This window comes from Ptychodera flava, chromosome 19 (assembly GCF_041260155.1).
Source record: "Ptychodera flava strain L36383 chromosome 19, AS_Pfla_20210202, whole genome shotgun sequence".
Classification (NCBI taxonomy): Eukaryota; Metazoa; Hemichordata; class Enteropneusta; family Ptychoderidae; genus Ptychodera; species Ptychodera flava.
Genome location: NC_091946.1, coordinates 30,351,761 through 30,377,910, shown reverse-complemented (window position 1 = coordinate 30,377,910; position 26,150 = coordinate 30,351,761). Strand labels below are relative to the sequence as shown.

At 39.0% G+C, this 26,150-nt stretch overlaps 1 protein-coding gene across 3 annotated transcripts; it reads right to left on the bottom strand.

Annotated features, from left to right (window-relative positions):
- Positions 1-3,469: 3,469 nt before the first annotated feature.
- Positions 3,470-25,202, bottom strand: LOC139119236 (cholinesterase-like). 3 transcript variants are annotated; one of them, XM_070682925.1, is made up of 4 exons: positions 25,084-25,202; positions 9,177-10,679; positions 7,708-7,871; positions 3,470-4,993 (listed from the first exon to the last, which is right to left on the bottom strand). In XM_070682925.1, the coding sequence occupies exons 2-4, from the start codon at positions 10,670-10,672 to the stop codon at positions 4,857-4,859; spliced, it is 1,797 nt and encodes a 598-aa protein (XP_070539026.1). In that variant the 5' UTR covers positions 10,673-10,679; positions 25,084-25,202; the 3' UTR covers positions 3,470-4,856. The 3 variants fall into 3 exon arrangements, with proteins under 3 accessions (XP_070539026.1, XP_070539025.1, XP_070539024.1); XM_070682924.1 differs by lacking the exon at positions 25,084-25,202 and adding an exon at positions 19,305-19,545; XM_070682923.1 differs by lacking the exon at positions 25,084-25,202 and adding an exon at positions 18,980-19,170.
- Between the last annotated feature and the right edge of the window lie 948 nt (positions 25,203-26,150).

The window sequence follows — 26,150 nt, the reverse complement described above, 5'->3', positions numbered from 1 at the left end:
AATAAGGAAGTAAATCATACAAAACCATGCTGAGTATGTACATACTGTTTACTGCCCTAGGAGAGCAGTGCTGCGAGCCCTGGGACATCCCCTGACACTGCTAGGTGCCCTAAAACCCCACTGACTGCCCTGTGATACCCCTTGGATACCATTTGCTGCCCTTGAAGCACCATGACCTACCCTGGGACATCTCTTGACATTATTAAGTGCCCTAGAATACCACTGACTGCCCTGTGATACCCCCTTCAACATTATGAGCTGTCCCACGACACCTATGCCTTAAATTTCCCATGAGTCCCCTCTTGATATTGTTGGTTTCCCTTGGATATTATTACCCTTCCCACGATACCACTTCACAAAAAAGACACATTGATAGTCGTATTTATTGAAAAAAGTCAATCTTTATTATCGTACATTATTTTTTATTTAAAACATAGTCTAATAAATCTGTAGAAATTCAAATATCTGATTTATCAATGTTATTATTGCTTTTCTAGAAAGAGAAATTATCATCGAATATAAAATCAAACAATCAAGATACTAATTCAAATGCCTATCACCACATAACATTTAAAAAATCTACTCAATTAATAATTTAAATGAAATTCTTCCGATTTTAATTAAACAAAAGTTATAAACGTCACTGTGAAATAACACCTATGAAGTGGAAACAACAATATGATCTTAACAGTTGTTAACTTTGTATTGCTTAAGATGTCGGTGACATCGTTTTAAACCTTTGAATTTGCCAAAAGAAAGAACATAACATTCTTTCTGTCTCATTTCTGGTCTGAACAGAAAAAAGATGCAATTTCTGGTGTTTGGCAGAAATACATGCTAATGAGTGACTAAAAAATCCATATACAAAAACAAAATTTCAGCATAAATTACAATTAGCTCGACAATTAGCAAAAAACGCACAAAAAGCACAGTGATGTTATATTTTACACATACTTTCTCCTACACAGATTGTCTATAAGTACATGATAGATTTTAAGTAGTAAATATTTTTCCATGACATAGAAAAACAAACAACATCAAGTTTGTCCATGTAATACTTCAAAATTACTTCATTAATTTAAAGCCATGCCACATACTTTATCGTATATGTGCAACTGTTGGACTAACTGAGAAGTTCACCTAAAACTTCAGTATTTTGACAGTAAAATTATCAACATTACAGGAACGATAGCCAAAACATGGTGTTATTTTGTTTGGCCTTTTTTCTGAAAATCTTCAAGAGCTTCCTGTTTCTCTCCCACCACAGTCTGTTCATGTTTCCATGGCTTAGGTTACCAACACAGTCCGTACATGAATGATGCGACTAGTAGACCAGCCACAATGACTCCATTAGAATCCATGTTATTGGCATATATTACAATGCAGTTTGTGTATCTGCTATGAACCACACTCATTCTAAAACATGTTATTCTTGAAGCCATGGGACCGTGGACTGACATTATTAGGTTAATGTTTAGTTGTGAACATACCAAAATGATTATCAAATGGTAGCTCTATTGAATGTCAAAAATAATAATTTATGACGAACTATACCACTTTTGTCTGTAAAGTTAACTTGAAAGTTGTTGGTTACAACATTAGAAGTTATTACATCCATGTTTAATATAAATGAGAACACTGCGGAATAATTCATGAATATTTCATGAATAGTTCATGAAAAACTTGCATATTGTCATGTATACACAAATATTGAGACAAGATTGTCACAGCATCACACAAAAGTGTATCAGTGTTTACAAGGTTGTACACAGGTATTAAAGACACAGAAAATACTTCAAACAGTATCCCAGGGAAAATATTTCCACATAAACTACAGCATTTGGTACTTACTTTAACTTACTACTGAGAAAGTTTCCATTTAAGTAGTGATTTATATGGTAACTTTTACTTCCTGTGTGGTGACAATAATACAACATAAAACAGGACAATAACTGGGTTGGACAAAATGAAGGAAAGAGCTTGACCTAGCTGGTCCTGAAATTGCTCATTTCCTTGGTTACTGTATCATAGCAACACATAGAAAACACACAAACAATAATATATCTGAACCTGTAATGTAATGGATAGACTTAATGTATGCATATTTATTTAATTACCAAATGTTATTGCTCTGTCAGGGTTTGAAATACCATAGCCATCCCAAAATGATGTTCTTTGTAAAATTTATACCATTTGAATCTCTCTCTAAACATCTGTACTTAAATATCATCTTTTACCGCTCAAGGTCTGGCATATACAATTGACTTATAATGTCACATGATCACGATAAAAATCACTGATTTGTTAATGAATACTGAATATGTAAATGAGGATCTGCCTGCCTGATTATCTATATATAGTTCAGAACTTTGGAATGTTCTTTGACAACTTTTGAAAAAATCCAAGTTGCAAATTTAAGTACCAACACACTATACACAATTACATCTGTACAATGTCTCGTAAATTGATTTATGTCTCGTAAATTGATTTATATCCTTGTTGCTGACCCAATGACCAGCGGATTGTGTATCCTTCATATTTACAAGCTAATCTGTAAAAATCCTGTAGGACCGACCAGTTCAAATTAAATTAATGGTCATCAACCCCATCTCCCGAATAGTTAGACCCAACCACCTTAGTTTCTATAATGTTGTTGGGCCTTTGTACAACGCAAGGGGGTGAAGGGTTAAAGAGCAGTTCCAGTCCTGTTTCCATTGTTCATAATCTTGTTGACTTGACAATATCTGTAACTTTTGATAATATTTTCATCACCTTTTGCCCCTGTGAACAAGCACAATTTTTCTCTCTCCTTTCTAAAAGACGTGCAAGTAGAAAGGATTAACAGTGCTAATGAAAGTAGATTGTGTACAATAACAATTTTCAATGTTGACATCAGAATTCTGGCCAGAACTTATATTCACTTGTCAACAGTACTATAATACACTAGATGCATATAGACTGTGGTGACAAGTTTAACACGGAGAAAAAATACCTGAAAATCCATAAAAACTGTACATGTAGAGTTTTGAATAGTACAGAATTCAGTATAACTACTTGTAAAAGATTTGCAGGAAACAAAATATGCTTGTGATTCAAAATGGCAGGCAAATAAAATGTAATAGCTGTACGCTCTATGATATGCGCAGCCATTTTCAGCCAGTTTACCCAAAGAAAATATCACCAGCAGAAGGCAGATCCCCTACGTAGTTAACTAAATGCCTCCAAAGTAGAAAGCAGACCCCTTAAGTAGATGCGTAAATGCCCTCTGAGCAGAAAAAGTGATTTCTGCAAATTTTGTTTGATTCAGAATTCGTGCTGCACCAATCAGAACTAAAAAGGATTTGTTTTACAGAGAATCACAAAAAACACCTTTTATGCATCAATATGAAATGCAATGTTTCCGTGGTAATAGTTATTGACAAAAGTACTCTACATACTTTATAGTATATATTGACAAAATTGCTTCTCATAATTTACATCATCATCTAGTTTATTTCTAAATTTCATTGACAACAGTGTTAACTTTTCATAACTTTTTCTTCCCAAGCAAAGTACAACTAACAATTTATCTTTACAAACTGTACAAAAATTTGCCAGCATTTTAAACTGGTTATTGTGCTCCAGACCTGTACAAGATAAACAACAGTTCCACGGACTACCTGTTTAGATTTCAAAATGCACCGCTTAAGGGACTTTGAATAATTAAAACACGCATGGAAAATAAAACTAATCTTGTTTGACCTTGAAGCCCCTCCCCATAAATGAAAGTTTGGAAGTTAGAAAATTCAACGACAAAATGATTATTTGAACTTAGCCTAAACACAGTAAATTATGTGTAAGTGGGTTTTTAAGTTAGTACAGTCGACAGTTTTTTTGAACAACAAACATTTCAAACAAACTCTGCACAGTGATTAAGTAACAAGCGTACATATTGTGTCCATGGCGTAATTGTGGCAAAATTGTGTGCGATAATCAGAATATAACCCCTACCCCTTACGGCAATGAGTTATGATTGTTGTACATGTGTTTTATTCATCAGTGGTTCCTGAAACAAGGCAACTTCCATGCATGGCACTTTCAAAACTCTAAAATAATCACACAATTTAAAATCAACAGCGAAAAAAAAATTGCTTCACCCCTGACCATCTGATACAGGTTATCTTTAACAGGATATTGCATCATTACCCACAATCCACTGTGTTTAGTGAGCAACATATAATTTAGTCTGGTTCCCTAACCCATTTCTACCAATGCCTGCACTGCTAACGAAAGTAGGGTCAGGTATGGGCTAATGTTTCAGTCAGAATTGTCACTGCATATTAATAAGCACTGTCACCTGACAAGATCATGTGATCAGCACATCTGTACAGTGGCAAGCTCGGAAATTAGATGACGAAACATCGAACATTGAAGTTGTTTGCACGGCTTCACTTTTAAGTCTCCGACTCTGTTCTTCTATGATGGTATTTAGTGGTGAAATGACGATTATCGTTTATGATTTTTTCTCAGACATGACCTGGTGACCTTGGTGACCGGCATGTACGGCAATAACTCAAAAATAAATGATTTTTTGTTTTTCATTCAGTGTCGACATAGGATGCTTGGTTCGGGAAACCATTGATGTAAAATGACTCCATGGGCATACAAAATCTAAATTTGAAGGTTGCTCCAAGTTTGCAATAATTTAACGCAATCACTGCACTCGTACTATTGACCAATGATAGCCATGCTTACAATAGCTCATACCTGACCCTATTTTCATTAGCAACATAGCCAGCAGTAGAAAGGGTTCAGGGGACCAGACTACATATAATGCACCTTCCAGCCACCATATCTGATTTTTTACAAATCTTTGTCTATGGGTTATTTGCATCACAAATCTGTCCTTTGTACGTGACGTAGGTTTGGAACTCTGCTTTCCAATCGCCCATGTATTTTGTACTCCATTGGTGAAATTCCTCTTTCCATCGTTTTTCAGCTTCTTCAATATCAGCTGTGTAGCAAAAAGAAAGTTAAAATAAAATTAGGATGAAGGATTTCAATTGAAGATGACACATCAGAACCAATTATTAATCCTCATCTGGTTAAGCCAGTCTATAATTTTATCGACTCAAAATATTCCAAATGTATAATCATTGTCACGGTGATTTGTGAGACTATTTCCTTGTCTTGTGGTTGTCATGACATTTTTCACTGATCCAGCAGTAACCATGACATCAAATTGGTCCAGTTGTTGCTTAGACAACATTGCCTGGCCAACTGTTGTCTGGCCCAGTAGTTGCCAACACAATTACTGGCCCTCTAGTGACAAGTCTGTCATATTTAAAGGGAAATAACTGCAACTGTTGGTAATATTGTCTGTGCTCTGAAAGAAGTATATTTTCCTCTTTAGATTGTACATTTTGAAATACACAGTATTAGATTTGCCAGCACACTGTAGTGCCTACAATATGCAATGTTATTGTTGACAATGTTATTGTCTGGATTTAAACCCAATCATCAATAGTCATGTTTAATATTGCATCATACAGACTGTTGACTGGTTGAACATTTGGAAGTTCAACATGATTTTCGGAATAGACCGAGAAAGTGTATTTGTCAAACCGAACAACAAAAGTAACGGAAAATGCATCAGACATAAAAGCTAACAGAGCCTCAAGGGGCTACTGGGGTCCTTTGTGATATCACATGGATAAGAAGTTGCCATAATGTTGTCATTGACCAGTCCAACAGTTTGCAAAGCCATTACCCATGCATGCACAAACTACTTGCCGAGCGGTTACGCAATGGCATTATTGTCGTTATTAGATTTAAGTTGTAGGAGTAATCTGGACTGTATATATGGGATTAGAACGTGTACCTGACAGAAAGGAAGAGACAAAAGTGGGTCTGATTCCACCACAAAGAGACAGTTATATAACAAAGACAACAGCGGTAACAATATTGTTTCTCTCTAAACGCCATTCAAGAGTTCGCTAATCCTCATGCTTTATACAAGAAGCTTTCGATTGAGAAAGATTAGTGTCGAAAGTAGTCTCAGCAGTTCTGATAATCTAACAGCTCCTTTTCACAAGTCTCATTTATGTTGAATGAATTCTTACGCTTACAGCTTGGGATACATTATCATTATACATCCAAATCGGCAATTGTCCCAAACTTTCTATGTCAGCATTGGTGAGTTTTTCCATCACTTAGATTGGATCAAAGTTGCGTGTAAGCCAGGAAGATGTGAGAGGAAACATAATCACGGAAATGTGTATTTTTAGGATTTTTACAACAGAAGGAATGTCAATACATCAAGACATGAAATACAGATGAGTTTCATTCAAGTTGAAACCTAGACTGACCATAAGAAGAAGGTTCACACAGTAAAAAGTCATCATCATCTAGTAGATGTTCCCAAGTATATGTGAGAAACTTACTGTATAAATATTGTGTGCCTGTTACGCAAAAAGAGCCAGATCGCTCATGCCCTATTCTTTCCCCTTTCTGTCAGGATCTATGTTATGACTGTCTGTCTCACCTGTCTGTCTATATCTGTCCATTGATCAGCAAATGTAAAATGAACTTTGACAAATACTCAGCAGACCTGTACGCAGACCTCCGTCACTTTAACTCATGGCTTACAGTATTATATCAGATAAGGAACTAATTGAGGCAAGAGCCTATCTCAACATGTATCTTCAAGTTAAAAACGCTACTGATGACTCAGAAACCCCAAATGAAAGTTTACGACCCACCACGGGATCAGTGACCTGCCAGTGTCTATGTCCTTGTGACTCTACCATAGGATCAGTGACCTTTCTATGACCTTGCGACCCTACCATAGGATCAGTGACCTTTTCATGACCTTACAACCCTACTGTAGGATCAACAACCTTTTGTGACCCTACTATAGGATAAGCAACCTGTTTATGATCATGTGATTCAATCATAGGATAAGTGACCTTTCTGCAATCTTGTGACCTGACAATAGGGTCAGTGACCTTTCATGATCTTATGACCCTACAGTAGGGCCAGTGACCTTTTCATGATCTTATGACCCTACCATAGGCCAGTAACCTTTTCATGATCATGTGACCCAACCACAGGATCAGTGAGGTTTGTAAAGCTGGTGACACCCCAAACTTGAAGATCGGTGACCTTTCATGCCCTCAGATTATACTACAGGATCCATGGCATTCTCTGTAAGCTTTGCAACCTCTACAGGATCTGTCAATCCATGTTGATGAGTCCTGACTGTTCCATGCCTATAGGAGATTATGAGTGTTGTAGCCATCCTAATAGCTTATCTTTTGAGAGCCTAGTCTGGCACAAATTTGTAAGTCACATCATTGTAGAAAGTCTGTAAGTCTGTTCAGTCCCACACCTTCATATGAGAGGCAATCACCACATCAGCCTAGACTCTATCTGAAATTTGTTTTCCCAATTGGGGTAATGAAATAGCAGGTAGAGTCAAAGCAGTCGTCCTACGCTCTGCTTATCACATACCGGCTACCAACATCAAATACTCTGAAAGTCTCTGTTCACGCACCCTAAGTTACATGTTAAAGTTTTCCACAATGAAGTTTTAGTCAATGATTCAAAACTGAAATATTCACACCACTTATCCATCAAACATTTTCAGCTTCCAAGTTCACATCTCTCAAGCATACAGGTCAAAGGTCAAAGATCAATGGTCAATACACCCGGCAGAAAATATCTTACCTGTTTGGACATTCAGGTTTGGTAGGTAGTGATCCCAGAATGCACAGGTGTTTGCTCTTGCTCCTCTGTCAATTTGAGGGAAATTCAGATAATCTGTGTGTAGGGTCATGTGATGTTTCCCAGACTCTGTAAAGACTGGCCAACTCTCGTCATTGACTGGGTGTCTGTTTGAAAAAAAACAGCGGACGAGTGATGGTCAGTACAAATGAGACATTAAGCCAGGAAACTTGGCAATGTATCCTGATAGGTGCGTTTGCTGCGGTCTAATTTCGCTCGTTGCCATAGCAACAAGCTGGAAACAAGCTCCCGTGACTCTGTCTGTCTTTCTGCACGTACGTCCAACCTATGCGCCACACTTAACTGCATGTTTTTATGGATGAATCCAAGATTATGCATATTTTTATGGAATTCATCCATAGCTGTCAATCAAAATGTTGAACTCACAACCTGTTTAACTACGACTCAAATCAATGAAATCTCTTTTATCTCAAGTGTCATCAGTTCTATTTTGTTGAAAAAAAATATTCCAAAAAAATTAAAAGACTTGGTTTGTGTCAAACTTGATGCCTTTCTTAGTATTCTACAAACAAAATATTTGTGAAAGTGTTTCTAATCTCACGGGCAATGCGATAAATGTGATTTTAGGAAGTTATTCGCATCTTGCGAGGACATATCGTAGTTGGATACGTGCCGTGAATACAAGTAGCTTATCATGAGACTGTAGGTAGCAATTTGGTTGTGCAACTCACCTCGCCAATTAACAGCCATTCAACTCAAGGCCACTAAAACCAGTTATCAGATTTTAGCTAAAAGGTATTTCCCAGGGTGCACTGTGCCAAGCTAAGACTTTTCTTCTACGATTTTTAACAGCAGGTACATATTAAGTTTATTTTAATGATTTAAGCTTTAATTTTGTTTTGGAATCAATATTTGTCTCATTGTACTAGTAATCTTACTCAAAAAGCGCCCTTCATAATTAATTTTCAACAAATTTCCTTCAAACGATTTTTTCCTCTCGAAATCCTGGCCGTAAATCTGCAAATGACACAATACATTGTTCACACATAGCCGTTGACATTTGATTTCATGTTCTCTGATCTGCTCTGGTTTTTCATTTGTATCTGCACAAGGGTGACTTAACAACGAACAAATGTTAAAATACACGAGATTGGTAGGTCGCTTAGGTTCACAGAAATCAGTATCTCGCCTTAAAGTTGGTTACCCTGGTGATCTTGCATTGTTAATATTAGATCTTCTACAGGGAAAAAGGCTCAGATATTGCATGCTGGGATACGCCTTGTGTCGTCCAATCAGAGACGCAGAAGGATCACGTAACTTTCAAGCACATTCCTGGTGTAAGTTTTTAAAATATTAAAGTAAAAGTAAAATCATGCGATGCATGGGCGACATTTTATTGTAAAGATTTTAGCACGTGCAGTGGAAAATTTTGATAATGACTGATATCTTACCCGGTTCTGGCGAATGATGCCCAATACCGCATCATTTGACGACTTAGCTCTTGCTCTGCTGGTGAATATCCCGTTGATGTGTTCAGTGGAATACCGAAGACGTACGCGATCTCGTCACCATGGAGACATCCCATCCAAACCGGCCAGGGTGTGTTGGAGGAAACTTGCTCGAAGAAGTATTTGTAAACAGTCTGAGAAGCTTCGGCGTAAGCTAAAGCGAAGTTATTGGATGAGCAAATAATGTTGTAGTCGCCCACCATTGCATCCGTTGCGGCTCGTAGCATCGCTGGGTCGTTGGCGTCCAACCAATCAACGTACTGGAATGCGATTGCGTCATATCCAAACTGATTAAAGTTTGCAAAACTTTCCCTAATCGCTCTACGGTAACGCTCGTGGTTCCAAGTGCTAACATTATCATATTTATCCAACCCGGCCGTGCCATAAACCAGGAAGAAATATCCCTCGTTCAGGTTATTCCCAATCAGGATAGATGTGTTCTTGAAGGAATGTCTCTCCAGAGATGTCTGTGGTGGTTCCACGAGGAAGGTACCGTCAAGGACAGGTACAAACGGGAACACATACGGTCCGTAGTCCACCCATTGGTTTAAGACCAATTCTCGGGGGTCGACGTCACGGAGACATGTCATCATCTGATCATTGTCAAAATTATTACACCCAACGACGCCAGCCAACCTTTTAGTGCGATCAAGGGCTAACTCGTGCGTGATGAATCCCCACGGATTGTTCGGAGTCCCGCTTTGCAAAATAGCGTACTGGAAGAGATTGCGACTGAGCGGCGATAGTAAGTGATAGCCAACGCTGTCAGATCCCGCACTCTCGCCAAATATCGTGACTCGGCTCGGATCGCCACCGAAGTGATCAATGTTATTCTGAACCCACTGCAGTGCCAATACTTGGTCCAATAAACCTGCATTACCCGGAGCGTTTCGGCCAGAATACAGAAAGCCGAGCGGCCCTAGACGATAGTTGAAAGACACTACGATAACGTTCTCCATGGCCGCCAGGAACTTACCGTCGTAAACACTTAACCCAGACGTACCACTATAAAAGCCGCCGCCATATATCCATACCATAACAACTGCATTTGTCGGACGTGGCGATGGCGTCCACACGTTCAAATTCAGACAGTCTTCGCTCAAAGGTTGCTTTGGGTTCCACATCGTCGAACCAAAGAAGTCACCGTAAAACTCATCTACCCAACCGTAGCACGCGTTGCCATATTCAACCGTATCTAAGATACCATCCCACCCATCAATCGGTTCGGAGGGTCGAAATCTCTTCTCGCCGACTGGTGCTTTACCGTACGGTATTCCAAGAAATACCTCCACTTGTTTATCGATCGCCGTCTCTCGTTTTCCTCTGACGACGCTGCCGCCGTTCAGCGTCACCGTCAAGTCTTCCAAAGACTGGCTTTGCGCAGAATAGGTGAGAATAAGGCAAGCAGAACACCATGCCAAGATTGCTTTAAACGCCATGCTGAATCTAGGAAATTCAATAAAAACAGTTGACCGTATTTAATCTACTTTACAAGGCTGTGAGAGACAAGTTGCAAGTCATGAATTATTCATGGCTCCAGGCCACTAAATTTCAACTCATCAATATTCGAGTCACATATATCAATAAACATTATGAGCGAAATAAGTAAAAGGCCTGTATTCCTGCTAATTTATTTCTCACGCAACGATTTAACATTCCGGCCTAGCCGTGTACACATTCTTGAGTCAATACGATGTAATGCTTAACACGAGCAAAGTTTGTATTTCGCCAACAGTACTGAAATGCGCATGTTCCATTGGCTCGGTAATCTTTTCGCCTACAACCATCAGATCAATGAGCCTAGCAACAATTAAACAAAATGCTAAAACGCTCTCGTATTTGCTTGTAACCTAGCACGTAAAACCCGATTAACCTAAAACCTAATAAAAACAGTAAAGTGTCGACTATATAAGGCATCATTTTCTTCATGAATTGAATTCAACTTTCATGTTAAAAGGTTGATTATGGTCGGTTGATAACTCCAAGGTTGTGATAGGTCTATGTCAATATCAGCGTATCGAATGGGTATGTTGTCCAGTACATGTGTGAACCTGCTTATGTATGTATGTATGTATGTATGTATGTATGTATGTATGTATGTATGTATGTATGTATGTTGTATGTATGTATGTATGTATGTATGTATGTATGTATGTATGTATGTATGTATGTATGTATGTATTCTATGTATGTATTCTATGTTTGTATTCTATGTATATGTGTGTTGTGCGTATGTATGCAAGGGGGACGGGAGGTACGTATGTATGTATGCATGTATTGTTATGTAGGTCATTTCCCCCACACTCATCATGACCTGAGTTCAATTAGTCTAGAACATTCCCAAGGTCACTGCCCTGATGACCTCACAACCTTGAATTCAATTAGTCATGTTTGGAATGTTCTGGAAAGTTGATTAGTTGTGTAAGGGAGATAATTTTAGAACTGTAATTAGCATGTCAATAAAAGTTCTAGATTGTTCTTATATGCCTTTATAAAAGGGACGCGCTCAGCTTCCAGTCAGACTTTTGGGATCGTGTCTCTTGTGTGTTACTATAAACTCCAGCAGTAGTCATTCTCAAGACTTTTCAAGACCTTCACTGTCAACGCTGGATTTATACTGTGGACTTTGTGCAGCTGCAAGCCTGCAAGGACTGTTCATTCATTCAACTGACTGTTACAACTCTGAGACTGGAGCTTTGCCGTCCCAGCTGAGATAAGTAGTCTGTACACTTTTAAAGCTTGTACTCTATCCTGACTTAGCAATTAGTTTTTTTTCGTAATAAATTTTGTTTAAACGTTAACTGCTGAGTTCACCCTTTTGTTCGTTTTCTCTGCACGTAACAAATTGGGGGCTCGTCCGGGATACGAATATTTTGAGCCGTTTGACAACATTTTGACAGCCTTTTCAAAACTACTGTATACTGTGAACTCAGCGAAATTCAATCATGGCGGAATTCAAGCCAGACGAATTTATGGATGACCTTGATCAGGACACATTTAATTCCCTCAGAAAAGACAACCTCATAGCACTGGCAAATTTCCTTAAAGTAGATGTCAAAAGATCTATGCGCAAGCGAGAAATTCAGTTCAAGATTCAAAAGAATATTTGCTAATCGTTTGCTAATTTTTTGTTAATTCGGCCATTTTGAGGAGTCTGCCTTAAAAGATTATGAGCCTGAGTCTTCCTTCGAACTCAAAAAATTAGAATTAGAAATACAGGCAGATTTGGAGCTTAAGAAATTGGAATTAGAAAAGGAAAAATTGCAAATGGAAGAAAGGGAAAGGCAGGAAAAATTACAAATGAAAGACAAAGAATTACAAATGAAAGACAAAGAATTACAAATGGAAGAAAGACAGAGAGAAAAGGAGAGAGAATTGGAAGAACATCGACTACAGTTAGAAATGAGACGTTTAGAGCTTGGACAATCAGGAAAATTCTTCCCTTCAGACAAGTTTGACATCACTAAGCATTTCAGGTTAGTTCCCCCTTTCCAAGAAAAGGATGTTGATAAATATTTCCTTCATTTTGAGAAAATTGCTCAGAGTCTGAATTGGCCTAAGGAGTCCTGGTCTATGCTTTTGCAGAGTGCTTTGGTGGGTAAAGCCAGAGAAATTTACATTCAGTTGTCAGTAGAGCAGGCTTCAAATTATGATTCTGTGAAGGAATTATTCTCAAGGGCTATGAGTTGGTGCCTGAAGCTTACCGTCAGAAATTTAGGGATTGTGAGAAGGTGAAGGATCAAACTTATGTTGAATTTGCTCGAACAAAAGAACAACTGTTTGATCGTTGGTGTTCTTCTGAAAAGGTCAGTCAGAATTATGACAAATTACGACAGCTTGTTTTGATTGAAGAATTTAAGAGGTGCATTCGGAGTGACATCAAGACGTTTATCAATGAACAAAAGGCAGATACATTGGAGGTTGCTGCACGTTTGGCCGATGATTATTCATTGACCCACAAATCTTCATTTCTCAGCAAACCATCCCAGTCCTTTTCATACAGAACAATGCAGGTAAATTTAACTCGTCCTTTTCATCCAAGAATTTTTCAAAGGAGAGTAGAAAATCAAATGACAACAGTTCACAGAGTTCAAGTAACACTCCCACATCATCAGATCCCAAGTCTCAATCTCCTTCTGACAAACAGTTTGGTACACTTTCTTGTAATTATTGCAAGAAAGACGGCCATTTAATGTCAGTGTTTCAAATTGAAAAGAAAACGTGAAGGTCAAAGTGGTCAAAGTGGATCTAAGCCAACCGGCTTTATTTCTTCATCAACTCAATTAGAGTCTAATAATGTGTGCAACACATTTTCTGAGGTTAAACCCCTCTCATCCCCAATTAATGAGGTCAAGGTCAATTCTTCTCAAGATAGCATTATGGGTATTTTCGAGCCATTTATTCATAATGGTTTATATCACTTTCTAGTGATTTCTCTTCCGCTACCCCTGTCAAAATTTTAAGAGATACCGGGCTTCCCAGTCTCTTTTGTTGGCAGATACCCTGCCGTTTTCTGAAAAGTCATTTTCAGGTTCTAAAGTTCTTATTAAGGGGGTAGATTGTAATGACTACATTCCTGTTCCTCTCCATAATGTCTATTTGTCTTCGGACTTGTTTCTGGACCTGTGGCTTTAGGTATTAGGCCTTTTTTGCCTTTTGAAGGGATTCACCTTCTTCTTGGAAACGACCTTGCTGGGGACAAGGTCATTACTAATCCACTTGTGACTGATAATCCTAGTTTAGATCAGGATCCAGAGCCAATTGAACAAGAGATACCCGATTTATTTCCTTCATGTGCCATTACTCGAGCCATGTCAAAGAAAACTTCCGAGAATCAAAATACTCTCAAAAATAATGTCACAGATGTTGACTTAAATGACACCTTTCTCAGTCAGGTGTTTGACACGGATCATTCCGTTATCCCTCGTGGATTTGAAACTTCCAGTAAAACTTCTGCTGACCAAAGTCAGACATTTTCTAGATCAAATCTCATTGCAGAACAACACAAAGACCCAGATATTTTGTCTTTGTTTGACAGGGTAGATGATGAAGGTAAAACTTCAGATAGCTCTGTTTCCTATTATACAAAATCTGGTATTCTCATGCGTAAATGGAGACCTCCAGATGTCTTGGTTGATGACGATTGGGCTATAAAACATCAAATTGTTGTTCCAAAGCCCTATCGTGCTGAAATATTGCGCCTAGCCCATGAAACCCCCTGGGCTGGTCATTTGGGAGTAAGGAAAACTTATCACAAAATTCTCAGTCACTTTTATTGGCCTAATCTCAGGCAGGATGTAGCACATTTCTGTAAAACCTGTCACACATGTCAAATGGTAGGAAAGCCAAATCAGACCATTCCAAAGGCCCCTTTACAGCCAATTCCTGCATTTCAAGAACCATTTAGTAGGATACTAATAGACTGTGTTGGGCCCCTACCAAAAACAAGATCAGGAATGAGTACATGCTGACAATTATGTGTACATCAACTCGGTTCCCAGAAGCCATACCACTGAGAAATATAAAGACAAAGACTATAGTGAGAGCTTTAGTCAAATTTTTCACTTTATTCGGCCTCCCTAAATGTGTCCAGTCCGATCAAGGCTCCAATCTTATGTCTGGTATTTTTCAACAAGTAATGGATCAGCTAGGCATTAAACAGTATAGGTCATCCGCCTATCATCCAGAAAGTCAGGGTGCTCTTGAGCGATTTCATCAAACTTTGAAAAACATGATTAGGACCTACTGTTTTGACACAGAGAAGCAGTGGGATGAAGGAATTCATTTTCTGCTCTTTGCTGTTAGAGAGTCAATTCAAGAGTCTCTTCGTTTTAGCCCATTTGAGCTTGTATTTGGACATACAGTCCGTGGCCCACTTAAGCTCGTTAAAGAGAAATTCCTATCAGACGATGATGATTGTCTGAATATTTTGCAATATGTGTCAGATTTTCGTACAAAACTCTCTAAAGCATGTGAATTAGCCAGAGAAAATCTTGAGTCATCTCAGCAGTCAATGAAAACCAAATACGATAAAAACACCTCAAAACGGAAGTTTGAACCAGGTCAAAAGTTCTTGTTCTACTTCCAATTCCTGGCAAACCACTCCATGCTCGTTACTTTGGGCCATATCTAATCGATAAGAAATTGAGTGATTTAAATTACATCATAATAACACCTGACAGGCGAAAACAAAAGCAGCTATGTCACATAAATATGCTTAAGCCATATTTGGATAGGGATAATCCTACTATAACTCAGCCTGTCAGTACCGTCAGTTCTGGCCATTATGAAGATAGTGATACTGAAACTGACTTGAGTGAAAATACTCTAAACTCAAAGCTGGGCTCGGTCAAGCTTCAGAACTCAGAAATCCTGGAGAAGCTGGAGTCTACAAAGTTGGCACACCTCCAGCCAGAACAACAACAAACAGGTGAAAGAACTGCTCCACGAATATAAACACCTGTTTCAAGATGTTCCAACGAGGACAAACGTCATCTATCACGACGTTGATGTTGGGGACAGTAAGCCTGTAAAACAACATCCATACAGACTGAATCCAACAAAAGCAAAATATCTCCAGGAAGAAGTCAAATACCTGCTGGACAATGACTTTATTGAACCCAGTAAAAGTAACTGGAGTTCGCCGTGCATACTTGTTCCCAAACCAGATCACAGTTATCGTATGTGCACGGACTTTAGGAAGGTCAACACTTTAACAAAGACAGACACTTTCCCAATCCGAGGATTGATGACTGCATCGACCGAGTGGGAAAAGCCAAGTATGTGACGAAATTTGACCTACTGAAGGGATTTTGGCAAGTCCCTCTGACAGATCGTGCTCGTGAAATATCCGCCTTTGTTACGCCAGACGGATTGTTCCAGTACAAGGTGATGCCATTTGGAATGAAGAACTCTCCGGCAACGTTCCAACGGATGATCAACGACGTCATATCCGGGCTAGACGGGTGTGCAGCTTACGTTGACGACGTCATTCTGTATAGTGACACCTGGGAGGAACACATCAAGCTCATGCGGAAGTTCTTTGAGAGACTGAGTAAAGCAATGTTGACTGTCAACCTTGCCAAATCTGAGTTTGTATGGGCAAGGGTAACTTACCTCGGACATACTGTAGGACAGGGTGAGGTAAAACCTGTTGATGCCAAAATCAGTGCCATTTCAAGTTTTCCATACCAAACTGCAAACGACAACTGATGCGCTTTCTCGGTATGGCTGGTTACTACAGAAAATTCTGTCCAAATTTCTCCACAATTACTGAGCCTTTGACTAACTTACTTAAAAAGAAAGTACAGTTTGTTTGGTCAGAGCAATGCCAACAGGCATTTGATACACTTAAAGCCATACTGCAAAGTGCCCCAGTATTGTCTGCACCAGATTTCACTTTGCCATTCAAATTAGCTGTAGATGCTAGTGATACGGCTGCTGGTGCTGTTTTATTGCAAGAGGATAGTCATGGTATAGATCATCCTGTTTGCCATTTATCACGCAAATTTAACAAATCCCAGAGAAACTACTCTACAATTGAAAAAAAGAGTGTTTATCTTTGATATTAGCTTTACAGCATTTTGAAGTTTATGTTACTTCTTCAAATCGGCCAATAGTGGTTTATATTGATCACAACCCTCTTGTTTTTCTGCAGAAATTTAAAGGCAAAAATCAGAGATTTTTAAGATGGAGTTTAATGTTACAGGAGTTTAATCTTGATATTAGACATATCAAAGGCAGAGACAATTTAATTGCAGACTGTCTCTCTCGTATTTAGAGTTTATTGTTGTTCACTTTCAAGAAATTTTACTTTAGAGTAAAACAAAATTTGAGTACTTAAATCCTTTTCAAGATTACATTTGTAAAAGAAAGATTTTTCTTTGAAAAATTTTCTTTTTTTTGAAGAGGGGGTGTGTTATGTAGGTCATTTCCCCCACACTCATCATGACCTGAGTTCAATTAGTCTAGAACATTCTCAAGGTCACTGCCCTTGATGACCTCACAACCTTGAATTCAATTAGTCATGTTTGGAATGTTCTGGAAGTTGATTAGTTGTGTAAGGGAGATAATTTTAGAACTGTAATTAGCATGTCAATAAAAGTTCTAGATTGTTCTTATATGCCTTTATAAAAGGGACGCGCTCAGCTTCCAGTCAGACTTTTGGGATCGTGTCTCTTGTGTGTTACTATAAACTCCAGCAGTAGTCATTCTCAAGACTTTTCAAGACCTTCACTGTCAACGCTGGATTTATACTGTGGACTTTGTGCAGCTGCAAGCCTGCAAGGACTGTTCATTCATTCAACTGACTGTTACAACTCTGAGACTGGAGCTTTGCCGTCCCAGCTGAGATAAGTAGTCTGTACACTTTTAAAGCTTGTACTCTATCCCTGACTTAGCAATTAGTTTTTTTTCGTAATAAATTTTGTTTAAACGTTAACTGCTGAGTTCACCCTTTTGTTCGTTTTCTCTGCACGTAACAGTATGCATGTATGTGTGTTTGTGTTTTCTTGGCACTGTCAGTTACATATCATTCTTTATGCCAGATTCAATGATAACTTGATTTCATGGAAGATCGAAAGTTCAAGTACGTCATAATTCATGTATGTATTAATTTTGATTCTCGTCCAGAAAACGTAACGTCTAATTTTAGGGTTGTATAGTCTTGCGTCGCATTCCCGAAACTTAGAATAGCTACGTAAAGTATTGAGTCATTGGGTCTAAACAGGGACGCAGTACGAACCCAAATACTGAGCACAGTACGAACAGCTACAAATCACACCGATTCACGTTACGTACAGAAAAATTGGCTCCTCAGAAAACCTGTGTCATGCTCTCTGTTATTTATGGCAAAGAGTGTATGGTCAGTGAGTCGTTATCGTACCTTTAGCATTGCACAATTTAGGTTTATTGCTCTTTCTCTGCATGTAATACTACGTGAGCTGTGCTATTCAGTCGAGGGTAAGTGTGCATTCAGACCATGGTGCTTATAGGCAAATGTTTTTCAAGCGCCTTTTCGTGTGCACTCTAGACGACCCGACTGTAAACCCTCAGTGGAGCGAGACCAGGGCCATGCTTTGACTGGCTTTGGCGAACTGGCCTAGATCGATAGCAAGGTGTATTCTGAATGACCTATGACTTAGTACAAACCTGTACTTCAGTGTCCACGTCATGACCCATGGTCACCGGCCATTTAGATGACACTTTTTGTCCGGAGGAATACTACCATCTTTTGACAGTCGAGACTGCCATCATCATCAGAGCGTGGATATAGTTTTAGGTACGCATTCCACCAGGTGAGTTGAGATGCCGGCACACCCAAAAGTTGGCGAAAACTCAACGAAGTTACCATAATTTTGTTTCGCGTATTCAGAGCGCAACTAAGTACTTTGCCAAAACACAGGAGGGACTGTGGCCAAAACGACCTCATTATCGGGTCGTTACCGCCTATAATGGTCATTATTGGAAATTGAAGCGAGCTTTATTCGTATAGAGTTTCAACTCATCCTGTTTTACGAGTGGTACCAGTGTCCCGAAATAAAACGACCAAATATCCCCAGCGCTGTATCGGAAAACACAGGACCACTGACAGAATCGCTGATCAGATTTGAGGGTAATCATTTCTCAGGTCACTTAACGGTGGCATTAATTGCAGGCATTGTATGTGCTTAACACATTAAGAATACTCGTCTACCGCATACACCACTTCACACATACTGAACAAACAAACATACAGTTATATATACCTGTTCCTATCCCAGTTAACCCTTCACAGCGGCAGTGCAAACCGGCTTGTGACGAGGTCAAGGTTTTTGGTGAAGAACAGTGCAGCCCAGAGGAGGGTCAGGTGGAAGGCGCTGATCACTTTTTCTTCGCAGATCAAACCATGAAAATGTTCTCTCTTCAAAGCAGATAAGCTACCTTTATTCACTGCGTACCTTTGTTGGTGATTCATATGCAAATTCATCGCTAAATACGCAATTCAATTATCCGACAGGCACAATCGCGTACGACTCACAACTGCAAAGTATTACTGTTTTAAATTTCAATGACATTTGTGTGCTGACTTACCCAGCAATCCAAACTCCCTCAACGAAACGACAGTGATATTTCTCTTGTTTGTGTTGCCGTCAGTGTTTCACAGCCACGCAGTCTTTCACCGCGAGATCAGAATGGAATCTTGAACAACGAGAATGTGACGCACTCCGAGCAATTGTTGTATGAATGAAAAGTTTGTAAAAGCGTTCTGACGAGTTAAAAGGTCACCCAATGCCTTACACTGACGGCAAAAGTGACCAAGACAAATGAGACAGTGAGACTGTTCACCGCATCGACCAACCACTTCACAGAGCGAAAGGTCTTGATAATTACCACCGTAGACCCGACAAGTCTTTGTCCAGGCAGAAAATCAATCATAAGTTAGGAGACGACCATGCAGGGGGCGTGTCAAGTAAAGTCATCGGTGCAGAAGTAATGTATACTTGCTGCCCTATTGTCTGTTCATATATGTGCGAAAGTAATTATGTCTGTTACTTACAGATTTTAAGTTTATCATAACAAACATTGTTTGTCCAATTTCAACACCACCTAGAATTATAGTACATTGGTACGTCCCAACCATATAAATGAGAAAGAATGGTAGTAAACATTAGTCTGAAGATTATGAGATGCATGATAGATATGCACTTGTAGTTATATGTGTTATATATATATATATATATATATATATATATATATATATATATATATATATATATATATATATATATTGTTATATATTTATATATATATATATATATATATATATATATATATATATATATATATATATATATATATTCACACAAAGAGTCCCCAAGAGGCCCGATTGGTATGTCATCGAATTGGCGATACAAATTCGATACAAAAGCAGAAATTCATGTTCTGTAATAAGATCAGTGTATGTAACATTGACAATTTGTAAGGGGGCGAATCGTTCTTGACGTGACAGACTATGTTAGAACACGAGACAGTAGACGGGTCATGAACCAGGAATTGTATATCAACATCGATGCGGCGAAGAGGTATGCATTGGCTGCTACTCAACCGCACTCACGACGTTGTCAATTGCGTCAATAAGTGGTGCTCTGTCTGTGAGCGACACCTCAGACAACTTGTGACAGTCGTCTTAGGTGGCACTAGCATTGAGTGCACTGTCTATTCTGTGGTTTTGATGGTGCAGTGTCTTACTAACAGCAATATAGTGTCTATGAAGTCATCACTATAGCAACAAAGGTATGAAATCAACAAGTCAATAATGCAAGAAGATATGAATCACGATGATGATGATGACTATTAATATTTGGTTTGTTTTTTTTTGTTTATCTATCTATTTGTATATGTATTTACTTGTTTACTCATTCATCCACTCTCTGACTTGCAATAGATATTTCCTCAAAGGTGCAAAAAAGGAAAGAATTTTGACGAATGTTTGTTTTATTTTGGCAGGAAGAACCATTCAACCAGTCAAAAGTTGTGTAACTTTTCCCTTACGCAAGCCGAGCTATGTTTGTTTGGAAACTCTCTCCCCAATACATGAACACGGGTAGGGCAATAAGATCCGAGATCAATAATGACATTTGAACGACAACACCCCTTCGATAATTAATGTGTAATCCTAAATAGGTCTTTTTTTCAACGATCTACCCCTTTCTGTAACGGCCCTTTCTCACCTATCCCCATACAATATCAGTGTTCTGTGGCAACCCACAGGGTCGGCTCTGGCGATGTCCAATTTCTTAAGATAATTCAAATGGTACTAGCCCAACATATTCGACGACATTTACCGGTTTTGTGATCTAAAACGTTCTGGAAAACATTTCCCGACCACATGTAAGGGACGGACCATTAGATCTTGGGAGGGGGGTGGTCAAAAACAGAAAAAAAAAATTTTCAGAGCAGAATGTTAGGAAAAAAAAAATCTTCAAACTAGTTTGCAAAATAAAAAAAAAATAAATAAGACAAAGGCGTAAAAAAAAAATCTGCAAAAGTCTTTAAAATTTTGAATTTTTTTTAGATTTTACCGACAGAAAGCAACTTTCTGTATTTTTTAGTACATCCTCCCGGCACATTTTTAATTTTAATTTATACATTGAAAGTGACTGTATCCCTTATACTGGAAGTTGTGATTATCTTATCTTTTCAGGACTTTTGTATTCTGATCACTTGAAAATTATGAAATTATAGAGCCTGTTTTCTACTTGTTTCTTGCGTACAAACCAAGCAGGTACACTAGGTAAAATATTGAAACTATGGTATGGTTGTCAAGACAGAAAGTTGTATTTGCCTTTTAAGATCAAGGTAAACAGATGCAGGCCACATCAGTTTTATTTTTTTCACAGCATTTTATTGCAATGATGAATGCAAGAATGGGTGAACAAGTAGAAACACGTCAATCAATAATGATAAAACAACATATCAAGTCATTATGTATTATTTGCTTTTAAAAAGGCATTTTCAATTCTTTTTTCTCAAAAAACAGCCTCAAAAAACAACAGCAACACATGTTTTAACATTCAACAATACACTACGTAGAATGCCATCTATCCAACAAATCCAAACACAAAAACACACAAAAGGGTTGAACTTTGAAAGTTTCTCAATAGCAAATACTAAATAAATCTGCATGAATAATCGTTTTTGTGTAGCAAATTTCAAAGAAATTGGACAAGCCCTTTCAGAGAATACAGATTTTTTGACCATGAATGGCATAAATTGTCCTAAAAAGACAAATATTGAAATTTCAACACATTTATACACATCCAATCAATTTGGACATGCTGCTACAGAGACATAGATGTTTTGATAAAAAAAGGGCAACAATTGCTCTAAAAACACAAATATGCAAATTTAACTATATTATTTAGCTTATTTTAGCTTCTCAGCTTGTCAAAATCAATTGTAAATCATGAGATATGCATGATGCTTGGTGGGGTGAATGTAGGCATTTCACCACGCAGTAGAAAGAGAAGCCAGGAAACCAAAATAGTCAATTTTCAAAACTATAGGAAGCTACTGAGGAGCAAGAAGACCATGTTTCAGAGGAAGATGTGTAATCCGAAAAAAATGCTCCCAAAGTGCCACCAAATAACACCATTTTTATCTCTATTTTTCAAAAGCTCCAACGGCAGGAGGGGGACACCCCCTCCTGACCATCCCCCGCAAAAATACTCCCCAAGTGCCACCAAATAACACCATTTTAAGCTCTATTTTTCAAAAGCTCCAACGGCAGGAGGGGGACACCCCCTCCTGACCTCCCCCCGCAAAAATACTCCCCGAGTGCCACCAAATAACACCATTTTAAGCTCTATTTTTCAAAAGCTCCAACAGCAGGAGGGGGAACACCCCCCTCCTGACCTCCCCCCCCAAAAATACTCCCCAAGTGCCACCAAATAACACCATTTTAATCTCTATTTTTCAAAAGCTCCAACAGCAGGAGGGGGACACCCCCTCCTGACCACCCCCCGCAAAAATACTCCCAAGTGCCACCAAATAACACCATTTTAATCTCTATTTTTCAAAAGCTCCAACAGCAGGAGGGGGAACACCCCCCTCCTGACCTCCCCCGCAAAAAAATACTCCCCAAGTGCCATCAAATAACACCATTTTAATCTCTATTTTTCAAAAGCTCCAACGGCAGGAGGGGGACACCCCCTCCTGACCTCCCCCCGCAAAAATACTCCCCGAGTGCCACCAAATAACACCATTTTAATCTCTATTTTTCAAAAGCTCCAACAGCAGCAGGGGGACACCCCTCTCCTGACCTCCCCCCCCCCCGTTACCGCTTGCGTGGCCGCTTGTGGTGCTTGGCACCACATCTTTGCCCTCTTTATCTTCAGACAGCGACGAACTAAAAAAAAGTTATAAATCTGAAAATTTACTCTGAAAAAAAAAATTTGCACAGCTAATCTCAATTGGAAAAAAAAAATTTCAGAAATTTACAATAGTAAAAAAAAAATTTTCACAATTTCATTGTGACCACCCCCCTCCCAAGGTCTAATGGTCCATCCCTAAATAAAGTACGAACACGCTAACCGGCGGGGAATTCAGTTATGTAAGGCAGTAGGCGCCTCGAAATTGACAGCCTTATACTTTTGCTCACACTTTCCTGTACGTAACAACAACTTTCAGCCATTCCCCTTTCACAATCAAGGATGAATATTAGCGATCACCGTGCAAACTTTGGTACTAGATACACAAATTTCCCACTTTTTGCAGATTATTGAAATTCAAAATGGCTGTCATTCCTTGCTAACTCTATGAAGAAAAATTAAATTTTGATTTTTACAAAAGTAGGTCGATAAAAACTTTAAACTTCTCGGCGACCTTCAAAATGAGCCTGTCAAGTGGTAGATCAAAACGTACTATAACAGTTTGAGAGTTCAAATATCTGTCCCCGAGGCGCATTCTTGGTTAGGGGCTGTGCCTTAATCTTTTTATTGTATTGAAATCAGCGAAACCAAATTTATGACCCGTAGGAAACACTCGAGCGATTTATCTCAGCGGCTTTATAAGTACATTTTATCGAACGAAATCTTTGTACAAGCCCAGTTAGCAATCGAATACCCTCGAATTTAATTGGCCAGTTTATTAGAGTAGAGATAAATTGTCGCGACAATAGAGCATTCTAGGGTCTGCTGGTATGAAAGCGTATTCACACGGTTGAGTCTGATTCTCCGTTTGATTTTCCAGAGTCTACCGTTGTGATACTTGGCATCGCTTTTTGTGTTCACAGCGAGATCTCTAACCGTCACGCAGTGGGTTCTTTTCAGACCTCGGTTTAGTTCCATGAATACGACTTAATTTGGCAATGCCAAGTTAATTTGAATTATGACCGTAATTTGTAATTTTCCCCAGGTGAAGTAAACCGTACATCCGGGGTCTTTGAATGGACTACACTGCTGTCATCTGCTGTTTGCGCAAGAAGACGGAAGATATGTAGTGTTTCATCCAGATAGCATCAACAGGGGAGATTTTTCCCCTTTACCAGAAAATTTAGGGGGGGGATTTCACCAGTTCATGCGTTCCACTTGAACCTCTAAGGTGTGACTGGCACCATTTCATAGAGTGCTGGTTCCCCCCCCCCTTGACAAATAACCAGGGAGTGCCAGTATTTCAACAGATGGGGAATCTCCCACCCCTGTCTAGGTGAAACACTGATGTGGTTGACTAAGATTCTAAATCAAATCAGCGTTTACACAAACGGTGCTCAGAAAACGACTAGCCAGCCGGCTGTTTGTTCTCAAGGGCACAAAATACGCCTGAGAAATGAACATTAATTAATTTCATTAGATTACACGTAGCCTGTCATATCGTGAGCTCGCCGAGACAGATTTTCGGGGTCGAAAATGCAAATCATGGTTTTCCGAGCTGTTGGCGGTTAATAGGTTTATCAGTAATTCTAATCAAACGTCTATTGAAGTCATTACGGTTATCGGGTTTACCACTGTGATAAGTAAGTAATCGATTAACAACCTGTGGGGAGCTACTACTGTTGATAAATTGAACTGCGGCAGACAGGAAAGCGTACAGTGGGATAAGCTCCGACCACCACCATAGTCCCTTGCAGAGAACACTCGGCTCTTTTCAGATGCTGATCCAGTTCAGAGAACCTTACACACGTACACATCCGGCATTTACGTGCATTCTGTCAAAAAGTCACCTGGAATGTGTTTGAGGTAGACTGTAGAATCAAGCTATGCAGGATCACCGGTCAGACTGTGATTTCATGTACCAGACTATATATTTAAAACTCTCACATCTTCAACAGTGCCGGGGTACAAAGCTGCTTCGTAATTTTACACAGTCTCACCTTGTTCAAGATCACCATGAATTAAAGTCACGACACGTTGTTGGTTTCTTCAGGGACGACGTGTAGGTGCGGTTTTCTCTAACCATTGCACCTGAACCCAGAGAATGCCTGACGACGCAGTATCGATAGCACTCAGACCACGTGACACATTCTGTCGTTACTGAAACTCGAATGTACATAGAAACTTACAGCGTCCTCTTATATCGAACGTAATGACGTTGAACTTTTTCCGATATATTCTATAATAACATTCTGTCAACCGTCCATTGTATTGGAAGATTTTTTAATTAGCATATTCAAGTTCAATGAAGTTATACCAAGAAGATACTGCGTGCGAGCCATTCTTACTGAAACCATTTCATTCGCATAGACATGCGTACTACAGTCTTCGGGGTACCCTGCTACAATATGAAACACGCAATGTAAAACAGCTGAGAATATCGACCAAATTTTTTCCACGAAGTACACTTACAAATTGTTGTATTACCATGCAATGTCTTGAGAAATTCTTTCTCTCTCGACTTGTCACATGAAATTCTCGCTCCATTGTGTCTGTTCAACCGCCCTTCATCGCGATATGGGGAACTGCCACGTTCAAACAATCTTGGTCATGCAATTGAAAACGATGAACTAGTAAACCCGCATACCTTCAAGTTGGAGAGAACGTTCCACTTGCATTGAGAAACTAGGCCAGATAAGTTGACAAAGCTACTACTTGAGGCTAGAAAAACTCACACGGAGGAGTAATACATTGGTGTTACATTTGCATATGTATTTTAATCTCTCTCTCTCTCTCTCTCTCTCTCTCTCTCTCTCTCTCTCTCTCTCTCTCTCTCTCTGACGCTATCACCATACATGTATGTATGTAGTATGTATGTATGTATGTATGTATGTATGTATGTATGTATGTATGTATGTATGTAAATTTACATAACGTGCAATATACAGGTAATACTTTGTGCATATCAACACATACGTGGCTAGTTAACAATCCTCAATAACAATAAAAATATGAATCACGTCTCTGTAAGACCTAAATGTCCATTCTAATTCCAAGCTGTAGATTT

Coding starts and splice junctions, on each gene's coding strand:
- LOC139119236 (XM_070682925.1), bottom strand. CDS start 10,672: ATGGCGTTTAAAGCAATCTTGGCATGGTGTTCTGCTTGCCTTATTCTC. Junction 7,872..9,176: donor GCATCATTCGCCAGAACCGG/GTAAGATATCAG, acceptor TTTTTCAAACAG/ACACCCAGTCAATGACGAGA. Junction 4,994..7,707: donor AAACCTGAATGTCCAAACAG/GTAAGATATTTT, acceptor TTTGCTACACAG/CTGATATTGAAGAAGCTGAA.